General features: G+C 36.9%; 1 protein-coding gene across 1 annotated transcript; it reads right to left on the minus strand.

The window, feature by feature from the left end:
- Positions 1–291: 291 nt before the first annotated feature.
- On the minus strand, positions 292–12,912 carry LOC105928206 (5-hydroxytryptamine receptor 3A-like). Its single transcript, XM_021317958.2, has 11 exons — positions 12,867–12,912; positions 10,362–10,427; positions 7,850–8,013; positions 7,575–7,619; positions 6,435–6,544; positions 4,054–4,223; positions 3,763–3,923; positions 1,659–1,869; positions 1,406–1,576; positions 1,253–1,326; positions 292–1,152 (listed from the first exon to the last, which is right to left on the minus strand). Exons 1-11 carry the CDS (start codon positions 12,904–12,906, stop codon positions 916–918), a joined length of 1,449 nt encoding a protein of 482 aa, XP_021173633.2. The 5' UTR covers positions 12,907–12,912; the 3' UTR covers positions 292–915.
- Positions 12,913–16,885: the final 3,973 nt, after the last annotated feature.

The following is a 16,885-nucleotide window of genomic DNA, read 5'->3' on the forward strand; positions in this document are numbered from 1 at the left end:
TTAGGAATGTGAAATGAGGTCTAGACAAAGTAATCAGGCATGAAAGAACATTGGATATCTATTCGCAAAAACGCTTTGATTAATCTGGTGCTGTCCGGCTGCTTGCAATGAGTTTATGAAGACCAGTCAACAGGTGTGAGGAATGAGCTTGATTGTAGCAGAACTGAGAGCTAGGCTCACATGTGCTATAAATTAAACTGATTACAGTGGAGCAGGGGACAGACAGAATGACACAGAAAGACAGTGTGTGTGTAAAAGACAGTGATGTAAAAACAGAAAAGTACTCTGGATTTTTATTTAAACACATGAATTCATGCTTACATCTCACATGCAGATTAATGACCACACAAGCAAATTTGCCACATAATATTTCCACAACAGAATACAGAAAACAGATAAAAAAAAATGTCTGGACACTCCAGTTAAAATACCAGCTTTTTATGAAGAATAAAAATGGGAAGCTAATAATACATTATTTCAAAAAGTAACATACATATTTCTTCACTGTACAAAACCTTAAACTAATACTTTGCAGCATTGTTACGCATTCTGCCTTGCAAAGAATCAACAGTTCAGTCAGATTTTGATATTAAATAATAGCATTAGTATTATTATTATTTAATGCAGCACCATGTAACTTTTAACATTTAATAACGAGACCTGTAACCTCCAGGTTTAGTGGCCCTAAAGGCCACTGGCAACAATGCACTGTCAAAAAATTAAACTCTCTCTCTCTCTCTTGTCGTAAAGCATTGCGGCCTTTGAACATATGACAAGTTCATTGGTTTGGTATGTAGTAAATATGCTCTACTGTACAAAAACACCACATTTATAGATCCAGATTTAAATTGACATGTCTGAAAACACTAAACATAAGCTAATTAATCAAGAATGAACTGATCTGAACATGTTTTATTACGTTTCAAAAGCAGGATACCACATTATGGCTATAGTTAACAAAAACAACACGGCCGCCATGATGTAAATAAAAGTAAACACCTTGTTGATTTTTTGAGCCACTCTCATCCAGTAGCCATGTTTCATATCCTCATGTCTGCTGCAGAGGAGAGTTATTGTTTTCTTGCTTTCGCCAAGCTCGTCTGAAATCTTTTCCATTGCAAGGGACACCTCGATGTGTTTACTTGTGCTACCCTGCAAATGTGGGCCACAACACAAGTTATAGTCGGGCACAAAAAAAAAAAAAGAAAATTTCAACTAAATGGTACTGCCTTTGAAATTGAGCAGTTCTCACCTCTTTGTTCAAGGACACAATTTCTTCGGTTGACATGTTTCTCGCCGATGCTATATGGCTTGGTTTCTCTTGCACTGTAACAGTAAATTAAAGTTTGCTTTAAATGAACGATTGATTTGAGATACAGATTTTTGTTTGAGACATTTTTCTCACCTGTGAATCTGCTGTGAATGTTTTTTAGTTTCTCCTCCTGACTATCATTCATGCTTTGCTTATCAGGTGTGTCATTGTCCTGTTGTGCATCTTTACCAATCAGATGAATCACCAAAATTGTCTCTAAGAGACTTATCAACATAAGAGTGAAAATCCCAATGCAGTAAGTCACTGGTGAATGAAAGCAGCTTCATTAGTATGAATGGTGATTTAGCATAAATCCTGCATAAATGGAAACTAAGATCCTCTTTACCTGTGAGGGGAATCCTGTCTGATGAACAGGGCAGAATGTCGTTGAGAATGAGCTGCATCACTGTGACTGAAAGCAGTAAAGTGATCTTAAAGCCAACTTTCTCTCCACCGATGTCCGACATCAGGAGGGAGCCCAAGTCCAGGCACAAGAAAAAGAAAACTGGCAGCAAGAAGTTTGCAATATAGAGGACAGACCTCCTCTTCATGTTTATCTGTAAAGCAAGGTGTCAGAGTGATTATCACGCTCCAAAACAAGCACAGCTCCAAAAATTAGAGTATTGCTAAAACAAATTCAAGATTTATTTGTTGCTCATTGCAGAAAGACAAACTCATATTTTATATAAATTAACTGTTTATAGAGATAAGTATTTATCTATATAAAGCTCTATTGAAATCCTTTATTTCTTGCAATTTATAGATAAATGAAAAAGCACATTTCAACATCTTAGTAATTTAGAATATTGTGAAAAAGTGATAGCATACTCATGGAAAGTTAGCCTGATCTACGCTTTAATTGTACCGTTTCTCACTATTTCTTCAGAGTTAATAGCACACAGCTAAATAGCAGCAGGGGCGCAAAACGGAGGTGGGGTTTAAAGCTACTGTGTTACCATTACTGGTCCGTTGAAAACTAAGTGGCACAGCAGTGGTGGCGTCAGTGGGGTCCTAGGGGGTGCTATAGCTCCCCCTGGCAAAGGGAATGTAGGGTTAGGGTTTAACCCTAACGTAGGTGTTTCGGATGAGAGAGGAAAAGCGGAGTTAAATCATCACGGCAGGGATGTTGTCCTCCTAGCTCCAAAATGGCTCCACTTAGCTTTACGTCCTTTGTGATGTTTCCGCAGTCAGTGATGATTTGGGGTGCCATGTCATCTGCTAATGTTGGTCCACTGTGTTTTCTGAAATTTATAGTCAAAGCAGACATCCACCAAGAAATTTTAGCTCACTCCATACATTCTTCTGCTGATGCTGATTCCATTTTTCAAGCAGGACTTGGCACTGGCTCACTGGTATCAAAGGTACCAAAAGCTGGTTCAAGGACCATTGTGATACTGTGTCTGACTGGCAAGCAAACTGGCCTGACCCGAGCCACACAAAGAATCTATGGGGAAACGTCTAGAGGGAGATTCACCAACAAACCCAACAAAACAGATTACCTGAAGGCCTCTTTCAAACCAACCAGGGCTTCCATTACACCACAGCTGTGCCTGAGGCTGATAGCCACCATGCCACACTGCATGGTGAATCTATAGTTCACTATATACTATATATATACTATATTCCACTATATTCTATAGTAGTTTGTGCAACAACAAAAAAGCCAAAATACTTATTGCGATCAAAAAAATAAACATACTTTTCAGAAGCCTAAGAATTCAGTTTAGTTTAAATGTCCTTTTTTAGTTGATCTTAATTAGTATTCAAATTTTCTGAGACACAAACATTTTGGGGTTTTGCAAGCAAAATTGCAAGACGTAAAGGCTTGAAATATTTCCCTCTGTGTGATTAATCTGTATAATACTTCTGCACAATATTCAGATTTTTTTTAGACATACATATAGATGGAACAGGTAATTATTTTCTCCTCATGATCACATGAAAAGACACGTAGGACTTTCGAGTGGGACAACATTGACAGAAAACACAAGTATGAGCACATGTATAGTGTATCCTATAATTATTCATACCCTCGGCAGATTTGTGTTGAAAACATAAAATAATGTTTCGTCTGACTGAAATTAATATAAAAGTTCAAACACACCATAATTCAGATTTGTGAAAAGTCTTATATTCTATCCAATTCACAGTTGTTCTTTATTTTGTGTGTATCACATAAAATACAAGTAAAATACATTGAGGTTTGGAGTTGTGATGAAACATAGCATTTAAAAAAAGTTCACAGGGTATGAAAACCTATCAAGGCCACTGTATTTAAAGTTGTCTGTCAAGTTAAGGCAGGCTGTCAGTTAAAAGGCCCAAGTTACAAAGTTTATAGAAGAAGCTGCAAAGGTTCTGAGAGGACGATCCAGATTGTTTGCACATGATCATGGTTTGTCACTGATATAAATTAAGTTGTTTACACTTTACACTTGTGGCTAAATACTTACAGTGTAGATGATCATTGTTTGGTTGAAGTCGAAATGGTTGACAGTTTTGTTTGTGACGGTCATGCTGACAAACAGCCACTCAAACTGTGTCTGCATGGCTTCACGAGACCACTCTGTGATCTCTGTGTCGTTGCTGTTGTAGAATAATGTTATTTCTTCATCTGTTAAAATAATAAAGAAACATTGTTGTGACTTTCTTTTAGCAGGTTAGCCCAATTCTTTCAGTGCATGCCTGATGGCATTCATGCAATTATTGCTATCTCAAGGTGGAAGAACATACTGGAGCCTCACCGGGGTGCATAATAGACTTGAAGGAGATGTTGCAGCTCTGAATGTCAAAAGGGAATCTGTAAACCTGCATCTTGCAGGAGCTGATCACCACTTGGTCATTTCTAAATTCAACCCACCCGTGATGTTTAATGTTGAGATAAGGACTTGGAGAGGTTCTGTCCTGCTCTGTCCTGTGTGACAAATCACAGCAAATGCACACATTAAGATTCATGGTGAGTCTGCTGAACTGTAGCAAGTCATATGGAAAATATATATTTACGCAGTTACAGTTTAAATATTTGTCAGTATGCTTTTCATGATTTTTTTAATACTAGAAAATACTTCAGTATTGCATAAAAAATTCGTTTTCACTTGCTTTTTGAATAATTTCAGTCAATTCTTTATAAATTATATTGCTTTTTATGTGTATGTTTTACCTCAACAGTTGGTTATAAAAGAACCATAAAAAAGGCAAGGCAAGTTTATTTATTAAGCACTTTTCAGTAAAAGGACAATTAAAAGTGCTGTACATGAACAAAACAAAACAAAAACAAAAAAATTAGGGGAAATAAAGCCTTACAGAGATAGAGACATTGCAGAGGTAAGTGCATTGTATTGGAATAGTAGCAGCGGGTCAGATACAGTATAAAACAGGTTGGACTATAAACTTCAACATTTAAAGGCAACTTTAAACAAATAGTTTTTTAACCTTAATTCAAAAAAACTCAAGGCTTCAGCATGTTTGTAGTCCTCTGGATAGTCCAGATGAGTACATCATAAAAACTAAATGCTGCTTCTCCGTGTTTAGTTCTGGTTCTAGGTATGCAGAGTAAATTTGAGCCAGGAGACCTTAGAGGTTTATACACTGATGACAAGTCTGTGATGTATTTAGTTGCTAAGCCATTCCTTCACTTATAGACTAACAGAAGTATTTTAAAGTCTATTCTCTGAGATACAGGGAGCCAGTGTAAGGACTTTAAAACTGGGGTGATGTGCTCTACTTTCTTAGTCTTAGTGAGGATGCAGGCAGCAGCTTTCTGGATCAGCTGTAGCTGTCTGATTGAATAAAGATAAACGCATGGTTTAGTTTTTCCAGATCCTGCTGAGACATTAGTCCTTTAATCCAGGAAATGTTCTTCAGGTGATAAATAGCCGACTTTGTAATTGTGTTTATGTTTTTGGACGTTCAGGTCAGAGTCCATTAATACTCCCAGATTCTGGGCCTGATCAGTAGCTACTAGCTGAAGCAGCTGAAGCTGTGCACTAACTCTTGATTGCTCCTCCATTGGTCCAAAAATAATCACTTCAGTTTTGTTTTTATTCAATTGAAGAAGATTTTGGCACACCCACGCACTGATTTCTTCTATTCATTTACTCAGTGCTTTAATGGGTTCATTGTTACCTGGTGTCATGGTCATGTAGAGCTGTGTGTCATCTGCATAGTTATGGTAACATATGCTGTTTTTATTATCTGAGCTAGAGGGACCATGTATTGAGTAGGAGGGGACCCAGGGTGGACCCTTGGGGATCTTCATGTGTCATTTTTGTTGTTACCTACTGACACAAAAAATCCCTGTCCTTTAAGTAGGATTTAAATGTGCTGTACCAGAAAGACTGACCCAGTTTTCCAGGTGCTGTAACATAATGGAGTGATTGACAGTATCACATGCTGCACTAAGGTCCAATAATACCAGCACTGTGGTTCTTCCACAGTCGGCATTTATATGGATGTCCTTCAACACCTTGATAAGGGAGGTCTCTGTACTGGGGTGAGCACAGAAACCTGACTGGAAAACGTCAAAGCGGCTGGTCATTGTTAGGAATGTGTTTAGTTGTTGAAACACAGCTGCGTTTAGCTGCATGAAGACCATGGATTGTTTCTTACAGTTACTTGGTGGGATCCTTTTGGCTGCAGCCAGAGCACTGATTGGACACAATATGCATAGCAGCCACACTACTGAGAAGTTATCATGGATATGCTCCCACTGCTGCAACCAGGCTCCTCCATGCAGCAACAAGATGCCAGACATCATTCCACCAGGATGTTTATCCATCAGAATCTCACCATTAAAGTTTAGCAGGCTTGATATAGCAGGGCAATCTCACACTCCACCACACTTAATATGGAGGACACATACACCACAGAAATATTTTCCAAAACTGTGAATACACTATGCCCAGTCGAGATGACTTTAAAGTTCTCCTCAGGGCAAACTAACTAATTGCACTAATAATAATGATACTGTAAACCATGCCAGGAAAGCAACATCCAAAATGTTCTTCTTGTGACCACAGACCAACATCCTACTAAGCACTAAGAGTCATTTCAACACCAGTAGGATGTCCAAACTTTGTATGTTACAGGTTGATTTTGAATGTATGGAAATTTAATTTAAACTTACATCTCTTCTATGGTCAGATCAGGAATCCATAAAAGTTGAGTAGGAACCAAGATGTGATCAAGACCACAGAATTGTTCTGGATCCCACCAAACATGCTCATTGTCCCATCTCTAGACGTGACACAATGAATAAGAGGAACTTAAACAAGAAGACAATTTCAAACAGACATTGTTTAAAACAAATACAGTGCTGTACGGGAGTTTTTTTCCAATTACAGACTTTGATGGTTTTTGCTTTTTTTTGTCCTATGGTAATATTTCAGGTCTTTAAAAAAATTTTTGCATTATTGAAAGATAATCCATGTAAATACAAAAATCAGTTTTCAAATGATGAATTTATTCAGTGATGTAAAAAAGATTTGGAAAAAGTAATTGCTCCTTAAACCCAAAACTAATCATGTACCAAAAAATATCCAGAATTATTTCAGTTCAACCACATTGAAGGGTTTTCAAGCTTAAATGTCTTGTTTAACATCATGTTGCATCATCTCCATTGGATTTGAATCAAAACTTTGCCACTCCAGAGCCTTCCTTTTGTTGCCATTTAGGGCTGGAACTAATGGCGTGCTGTAGATCCGTGAACTGGTTGCTGGATGTTCTCATCGAGGATCTTTTATGCTAGAGAACAGAATTCATGGTACCACCAATTATCCAACTATAGCAAGACATCCAGGTCCACAAGCAGCAAAGCAGCCTCTGACCATGTTTAACTGTTGCTATGTTGCTTTGTGGGTTCCAAATTCCAAAATGTTAGTTTTTTGCCAAATGTAAAAGGATGAATGATTCCCTACTTTTGTCAAAACGGTGCACAGAACTGTTCTGGGTCATCAAGATGTTTTGTTCTTTTTTCCAGTGCTGGGTTTTACCTTGAAAGTCTTTAATTTGTGTTTTTTTGCCCAGTTTCTTCTTAGTTTAATAATGAACGCAAACATAACTAAGGCAACTAAGGCAGGCATTTGTTAAGATGTTGGCTGATGGGTTCTTTTGTGACCTCCTGGATGAGCAGACAATGTGTGACAAAATAAAGGAAAAAAATCTGTAGTGGGGAAACTACTTTGCCCCAGCACCATAAACCGAGTTTCTACAACAATCAGGTTTGTGTTCACTAGTTTATTTCAAGGTAAAAATAAAACACACTTACCAAATAAATCCAAATATATGAAATGAAAGACTGCTCAGTCTCTCTCTGCAGGAAAAGACACAGTTAAGTGAAACTTTCATTCAGAAAGCTAACAAACTATTTAATATTACCAAAAACAGTATAATCAAAAATCTACAGTGTTCACAAAAAAGAATTATGCATTTGCATTTGACCTGTAATTTATCTTTAATCTGTGTAATCACAAACATGGTTCTATCTCTGACAGAGAAAACAGCACCACAATATGGGTTAAATTAAAAAAGCAGACAACTCACCACATCAAGAATTGCATAGACTTTCATCTCAAGGAAGATCCATGTTGAATGGTTGTGATTTTTCACAGGTCGACTCAAAGTGTACTTTTCATTGCTTTTAGACATGTTCAGGTGGTTTAAGAGAGCCTGAAAACTACATTCATCCCGAGCAGACACTTCCTTTTCTGAAATTAGATCAACACACATACTGTATATGAAAATCAATTCTAGGTGGAAAAAATTACACCTATGTGACCTTTTTCTCAAGAACTTCATCCCTCACTGATATCCCAACACTTCATGCTTGTATTGGGATACCAGAGCTATGTGTAGGCTACTCTTAATTCAGGGAAAAAAATCCTTATTTACATTCAAGATCATCCACAGCGAAACTGCATGGATAAGTAGGTAAAGACAATTGATGGATGGATTATGTTGTGCCTCACACCCATGAGACACAATGAACATTAGATGGAATTTGCAATTTGTAATCTGGCAGAGATTCCCGTGAAGTCATAAAGACCCCAACAAAACCCTGTTCCACCCGGAAATAGCTCTCTTTCCACCTGTTAGCTATCACAGGCCAGCATCAGGGAGCCAACGCATGTGAACGTCCAACTTGCTGGCAGGCAAACTTGGATCACAGGTTTAGTACGACTGAACCAGACAGTCACACCGGACTCAGTGTTGCAGGAAAGAATTTGACCAGAAACTGTGAGTAAAGTGGCTTTTTTCTTCCATGACTGTTCAAAGCGAGGACAGCGTAGTAGCCAGCCGCACCTGCAAGCTGTGTAGCAAGCCCCTGCCCAGATGTTGCCAAAAGCAGCCTTCATTATCTGGCAGCCCGGTCTGGACTTGTTAGATGTCAAATGGCCTGGTCCAGCGCTCCTGTAACTCAATGCCTATCAGACAACCTCCTCTCACCAGATTGGTGCATGATAAAAGACGAGGTTTATCAGAAGTACTGAAAGTTAGAGATTGTTTATCTCCTTCTGTATGTAATTTCAATGCTTTCTATTGAGCTAAGCTCCCTGCTAGCAATCTTTTGAGACAGATGCTAATGTGTTTTGGGTTGTGTTTTCAAGGTTGTGATGGTTTAAATATTGTTGGGATTTTAGTGTTGATGTCTTTTTTGATCCACTAATTATACTAAAATGCTAAGATTTACGCAAATAGTCCATTAAAATTTGCTTAATTAATAAATTAGTATACAACGAAGACACTGATTTGTGCAGAGTTTGCAGTTTGAGAATGCCAGAGCGCACATAATCTCTTGCATCTATTTCCCAAATATAATCTTCAAAGTGGATGATATAGTGATATTCACAGGACAATACCTGACAGACCCATGTGACCTTGCATGGATAATCATGTATAATTATTAGATGAATTTATACATTTTATTGCACAGAAATGTATTATTATTATTGCTTGTGATAAAGTTAACATTACGTTAGTAGTCCTGTTAGATCCTTGTTTCATTTTTGCCTTTCTTTATCTTAGTTTTGTTCTGTTGTATATATTATTTGTGTATTCTGATTGTTATAGAACTTATGGCCTCTATTATTTCTGTAGTTCTGTTCTTTCTGAGTTTAGTTAAGATTTAGTTAAGATTCTGGCCCAATACTGCATTCTCCATTTAGATTATGTTCTCCCTTTACTCCTGTCAGTTCATTGTCTCTCCTTTCCTGCAACTGATTGTTTAACTCTGTTCACCTGTGCCCAATTATCTACCCATTGTTTCCCTTCGTCATTTCCCCTTTAAGCTCTTTTCTCTCTGTCAGACACTTTCAGTGTATCCAAATTCAGGGGCTGGGTCCGTTGTGGGCCAAATTTGAAGGCAGGTTACGTCACAATGATGTGCTGAAGGCAGTCCAAATTTGAAGGTTCCTTCAGATCCGGCCCATAGATGCTGCCTTTTTTTCCCCAGATTTGAAGGATGGGTCCGGTGTATCCTTTGTGGCTAATTCTATACCTTATTCATTGTGGTTTGAGGAGGATTGTTTAACCAGAAATAGCAATGGTGTAGAGAAGTTAAAAACTGTAAATAAAGTTGGATATATTATGCTTTCTGTGACATAAAATAAACCTTTATAAAGTTTTTAGGTGGGATGTTGGGTGTGAAAACCTGAAATGTCTGCTCGGTTTAATGTTAATGTTTGGTTACTTGATTATTTTTCCCTACAAATTAAGTGATATAGGCTTTGTTCAAAAATGAGGGTTAGGGTTTAAGTTGTTAAACATATTACTAATTAAAAATGGTACTTGTGATTAATTTTATTTGGTGGTATAATTGGTGGTGGCACTCTTTTCTAGGTCCTCCATCTTCATTTGTCATGCTACACTTCTCTGGTCATATCTCTGTCGTGATCCTGGTTCCTGTGATTATATCACCTGCATTCATCATTAAATGATCATCAGCTTCAACAGCGCTTGTCTGCGTCCTGGTCTACCTAAAACAGACCCAATTGTGGCTCCTAGCTGTTTTTTATGTGGCATGAACCCAGAATACAACAAAAAAAGAGTTCCCCACCTCGGATTTGTTCAAAGATCTTAGCAGAAGTTTCACACTTTGGTTGGTGCTTCTCAGCAACTGCATCTGAGGGGGGAAAAAAACTAAAGTAATTCTAGTAAACAATTTAAAGTTTATAGTGAATAAATAAAGAAAACATACAGCAAAATACATATCTACTGAAGTATCATGGTTTCTGAGAGTTTAAATGCAGGCTTAAATAAAGGTTTTTAGTCATTTAATTGGTAAATTGGTATGAGAATTGTGTACTTGGATCTATAGTTATCTACAATGTGAGAAAAAAGGTGTGCTCAAAATGGCAACAAAAAACTCCTCTGTCTGGCAATGTAGCATTAAGAATTGTTCTCTTAATGGCAAAAAGAGCCTAACACATTTTACTTTCACAAGTGGAGCCTTACCACTGTCCCCATAGTGCTCTGCTTGATTTATATATGCAAGAAGCTTTACTAGATTTTATGCTGGGACTGATTTCATGTTAAATAGACACAGACATGGGAATGTAGAAGAGGGGAAAAAAGGAGAGAAACAGATGAGACAAAATGCTAAAAGGGAGAAAATGGGAAATAAACAGAGGAGAGGAAAGGGCCAAAGATCCAACCCCAGTGCACTGAGGCAGATGCCAGGGGAACCAAAACCACAGCTGCCCGAAGGGACCCCCAGAGCAAAGTTGCCCAAGAGGGAAATCCCCTGGGAGCTGCGTCCATTTCAATCTCTTAAAATATTAAAGTAAAACATGATTTTTCAAACCATGGTCTACATTTGACAGTTAATAATGAATTCACAAACATCCATTTAAAACTGATAAACTCTTTCTATTCCCACTGCAAAGGCTTCTTTTCCCTCAGTGCTGGTTTTGTACCCGACATTTCGTCCCCGCATTAAAATGATTCTGCATCATCATCATCACTTTTCAGTTGCAGCTCTGATGGTGATATTTTACCCCCAGATTCTCTTTTCAATAACACGTTTGCACAAAATGGCAATACATGTTCAGCATCGAGTCTGATAAATGAGCTAAGCTGGAGAGCAAAAAATTCCTTTTTGTCTTCCATTTAGCATCACATAAAAACAGACGACAACTAGCTGATACAAACAGCGCCGGTCTTTGAGAACCTGATACCGTTATCTACTTACATATTTATAAAGATGGGTGGATTTTGCGCTTGTCTGTCCTGTATCACTGACATGGACAGATGATATGTTAAGGTTGTACCCTGCCTCTCATTAATTAGGCCGAAGCAACCTTTTAAGCTTGAAAAAAGATGAATATTTTTAAAACATGTCATTTGCTGAGTTTGACATGTGTCCACATGGGTGGACAACTTGCATTTTTACTTTAAAATATGCATGTTGCAAACAAATAAAAATAAGACATATCCTTCATTGTCCCATGCTGTGGAAATGTGAGAAGTTCTATGATATATTGAGCAAAAGATACATACACACAAAATACTGCTGTTAAACTAATGTGACCACAGGTTTTTTTTGTTGAAGTTGTGGTTAATCATGATCATTAGCTAGGATACTTTAAAGCCCTCTTGCTTTTCTTCCTCCTAGCTTTTTTCAATTCACGAAGAAAACTACAACCTGCAGTGCTGTTTTTCTGTCGGTGTGTTGTTGTTTTTTTCTTTTTCAGTAAATTGCAGTTTTTGATTTAATTACATCTCTCAAGTGTAATTTGAGAAATGTAAATCTTACTCAAACATTGTAAATACTGTTGATTCGTGTTGTTTATTCATATCTCAGACAAAATATTATTTTGTTTTATTTCAAAGAAGACATGCAGTAATTTAACACCTGAAGTTGTCAGACACCAATCAAATATTATACTATTTTTTTTTAAATCCTATTTTGCTGTCTCTGCCTAAAGAAGGAAAATTCCAACCAGTAAATTCATATATTTTGGAGTCACTTTAGTTTTTTTGTATTGCTTTGCGTTTATATATAAGTCAAAGGCTAATCTTGCTGATACCCAGCAATATCCTATCTGGTGCTTCAGCCTTTATTTCTTTGGCTGAGCTCAAATTGTATCGGGGGAGGGGGGGAGGAGTAAACAGCCTATAGATCAGTGGACATACAGTAAATGTATCTTGGGAAATTATCACTAACCAGTTCACTGACAATTCATTTTCGTTAGTCTGTCAGACATTTTGCTCACACGATCAAACATTGAAAGATTTCTTGCCTAAATAAGAAGGTTTGTGGTTTCAGAGTGCCACAAGCTGTAATGAGATATCACAAATATAATTGACTATTTAATTGTAGTACTTCCTATCACTTCTACAAGTTCTAGTTACATGTAAGTGAATCAAATATTAAGGTTAGTTAAGGAATATTTTCACACTTCTTAACTATATTTACACATTTAACATTTCATTTTGACAGTAGTTGTCTAATTCTAAAATATTATTTGGTATTTTTATTATATTATTTAGTAATATAATATTATATAATATTTTCAAAATGTTAAATTCAGCTTCAGTGTCATGCATTTTCTCCTCTTACCTGTAAGGAGAAGCAGAGGAAAGAAACCTAAAAGCATCATCGCAGTGAGAATGGTGCGCATCTCTGTCGACTCTTTCTGTGCTCAGATGTTTTTGTGTCACCGCCTGCTCAAGAGGGAGGGGTGCGTATTGACAATCACTTGTTTAATGGTAGGTTCCTGGCTAAACTTAATACACAATTATAAAGATATTGTATATTTTGTCTTATAATCTGAGCAGCGTTGATTTAACCAGGGCAGGTTTCTGAAAAACATTAAGTGGAATTTGTAACGTTTAGTGCAGTGATTTGGTCTCTATTCCGATGTAGATAAAACATCATTCATATAAGCGACAGGACTTGATCTTTAATAAAATACACTTTGTTTGTTCACATTTGAACCCCCATAAAAAGTGTTTTACATACTCCAAGATACAATGGAAGATAAAGAGAAAAGTGACTGAAGCTTTTGAAACAGAAGGCTGAACCAAACTTTGTGTTTTGCAGTCAAATAATTAAATCTTAGTCTCATCTGACGATAAACTGTCTCTGAAAGGCAATTTACCTGCCAATCAAGAAGGGGCTAATGGCTTTGCCCTCTCTGCCTGTGGCAATCTAATATGTACTGCTCTGGGGACAGTGACTCTGGTGTTCGAACAGTTTTCAGTTCAGACCACTTTAGTCTTGCTGGTTTATAAAAAAGATTCATGGTGGTATGACCCAGCTCAAAAGTCATAACAAAGAAGGAGCTTTTTAACCCTTTTTAGTCCAGAGGGTTTTAGGACAAATTTCTGCCTGAAATTAGAAATGAAGTACAGCTCCAAATTTATAAATTTTAAATGTAAAGTTCAATTTTTGGTGTGACACTAAGACTTTAAAGAATATTTTCAAGTGGAACCACTATTACAAATGTCTGTATTTCTGATTTTATAGGTTATTAAACCAAGGAAAAGTCTAATTTTCTTAACCTCGCCTAAATATTTTTCAAAATAAACACTGCAAATCTACATGAAAATCCTAATAAAATATAGGAGAAGCCACAGACTTTGTATATCCACATCTTGACAATAGCTGCAGCAAATCTGAACTGAATCAGTTGAAGCATATTTGTTTCACAAAAGTTTTAGTAGGCAGCGTGAGAGGCGGACCCCTGATTTTTGGGACAGTTTATCCAAACGTGCCAAAACTGTTCCAAATGTGTTTTTCACCTTAAAAAAGGAAGCAAGTCAATTTAAAGTACTGATTTCCATTTTAGGACTCCTTTTGCACATGAAAAAGCCTTTGATATTAAGATTTACACTGTTTCATCAACATGTGTTGTCGTACACAGCATAAAATGAAATAAAATGCCAGAAACCATGACTCATATCTGTTTAAGAAACTTCTAGAATGATCTGTTCACTCCTCTGCAATTCTATGGTGATAGACATTGGGGAAGGAGAGAAAAAATACCCGCTGCAGAATGTTGCATTGTTAACCGGGAAATCAAGGGAACACTAGGAGTTACGTTGTGTTTAAGTATTCCCTTTATCTTTTTTTAGCAGTATATCAAGCAGAGCACTGTGGTGAAAGCAATGGTGCGCCACTTGTGAAAGTAAATCTGTTGGGTTGGCATTAAGACAGCAATTAAATAATGCCACACTGCCAGATAGGACACGTGAAAAATGACATCCATAATACCTAACGAGCCCAAGAAAATGCATCAGATCCTTCTTATTAAGTGGAACAGGGCAAACATCACCTTGGCCGACCTCATGACTCAAATAGGTAACAGTGGCACTTGCAAACTCATACTTTTCAAGATTGACTGTCAACTTCCATTCTAATAAAATGTTGTTTTATTGGTACTGAGTCTCCCACATCCACATTATTCTCAATCAAATGTGTATGTCCTGTGTGTCCAGAAATTCACAGGAAATTTGATGTACAACCTCAGCCAAGTGTTTAGCACATTCAGACTAGTGAGCAAAAAATTTTTCCATAAAATATCCAATGTTCCAGAGTTTTTAAGTTATTCCAGTGTAAGAGCGCTGTCCAAGGTACCAGGTTCACTGTCATCTCCAAAAATAGGTAATGTGCGCTGTCCATAGTACCGAGGCCGGAAAGTGCAAACCAACAATACAAAATCTGAAACACATTTACATTTCAGAAAACAATTTAACAACTCACAAAATACTTTCAAAAGTTCTGAAACAAATTTACATTTCACAAAACAAATTTACATTTCAGGAAACACATTTACAAATTACATAATCAACCGGAAAGGGAGGGACTGTCATCTTCAAATCTAACCCAGAAGAGATAACAGGAGCGTTCATGGTGACCCAAGAGTGGCATTTTGTACCACGCATGAATAAATGTATGCGGTTTTGTTTTTCATGTGGTCGGTCTTTGGAGATTGTGGCACACAACAGACAAAAGGACCAGATATGCTGCAGCAGTGCATACATTATTTTAATAAAGGTCATAGAAAAGGTGTCACATTTACACAGTGAACACATCTGCTTGAGGTCTGTGAAAAGCAAACTGAATCATGCCGGTGTCAGAATAGGATAGCGTTATTCGTCAAAATATCTTATAGAACATCTCAAGGAAGCATAGTAAGTTCTTTACCTTTTTTCCATAATGATTAATAGTGTTTTTAAAGATGTAGTTGTTGGGGTGTTCTCTTTTTGTAGATGATCGGGCAATTTGGGTGAGAGGTCAAAATATCGATTATATAAACATTCTTCTTCATGTGGAAAAAAATGATAGTAAGGTAAAGGTTAAATTACATGATCAAGAACTAGAGAGGGTCAACAACTTTAAATTCCTTGATTTAAGATTTAATGAAAGAATTTCATGGGCATTACATATTCCGAAAATTACTGATAAGTGCAAGAGAGGTTTGAGTGTCATGAGATCTTTTATTGGACATCAGTGGAGAGCAGACAGAACTGCTTAGAAGGCTATATATACACAGCTTTAATCAGATCAGTAATATATTATGGTAGTGTGGTGTATGGGTCAGCAGCAAGTACATCTCTTAAAAAGAGAGTGCAATCAAACACAAGCTTTAAGAATAATTACAGGAGCATTTAAAACAACTTCTATTGTAACATTGCAAGTTGAAACTGGAGAGATGCCATTAGAAATCAGGAAAACACAATTGTTATTAAATTACTGGGTTAGTTTACAGGGTCATGGTCAAGATCATCCAACAAAAGAAACATCGCAGCCGTGCTGGGAAAGGGAGAGGAGACAAAACAGGAAGTTTTGGATGGATAGTGCAACAAAATAACTTAAATTAGATCAGATTACGGTAACTGTAGTCCAACTGTACCATTGCCAGTAACCCCTCTCTGGATTCTTCCTGACAATACATTAGATTTTACATAGTTGAAAAAGAATAAAAAAGATCATCTTACTCATCAACGGATACATGCATACACCAATAGTTATTATGGTTATATTCAAATATATACAGATGCATCCAAAAGTTTAAGTGATAGGCAAGGTGTTACATTTAATGTTCCAGAATTCAATGTCGAAGTAAATAAAATAATAAATGGTGAATTGCCGGTATATACTGGAGAAATGTATATTGCTAACTTTGCAATGGATAGAGGAAGTGAGACCATTAAGAGCAGTTATCTGTTCAGAGACAAGTTCATCACTAATTAGAATACAAAATAATTTTTCCAAAAGTAGATTAGACATTTTGATTGAAATACAGCAAGTATTGCACCAAATTTAAATTATGATTATTATTGTTACATTTGTATGGGAACCAGTACATATAGGAATTAAAGGAAAGTAAATTACTGCTAAAAAGAGGCATCTAAAAATAGAACCATTGAAATGATGATTAACCTAACAGAAATTAAAAGTACCATTAAACAAAGACTGATGTAAAGGTGGCAAAAGTAATGGGAAGAAGAGCGGAAAGGAAGATGTTTTTTTCATAGGATTCAACGGACAGTGAAAGAAATTAGGAAAGCAGAAAGGAACAGAAGAGGGGAAACTGTTATTTCAGGGCATACTGGATCAAGCGACACATTATT

Source organism: Fundulus heteroclitus, chromosome 10, assembly GCF_011125445.2.
Source record: "Fundulus heteroclitus isolate FHET01 chromosome 10, MU-UCD_Fhet_4.1, whole genome shotgun sequence".
NCBI classification, from domain to species: domain Eukaryota; kingdom Metazoa; phylum Chordata; class Actinopteri; order Cyprinodontiformes; family Fundulidae; genus Fundulus; species Fundulus heteroclitus.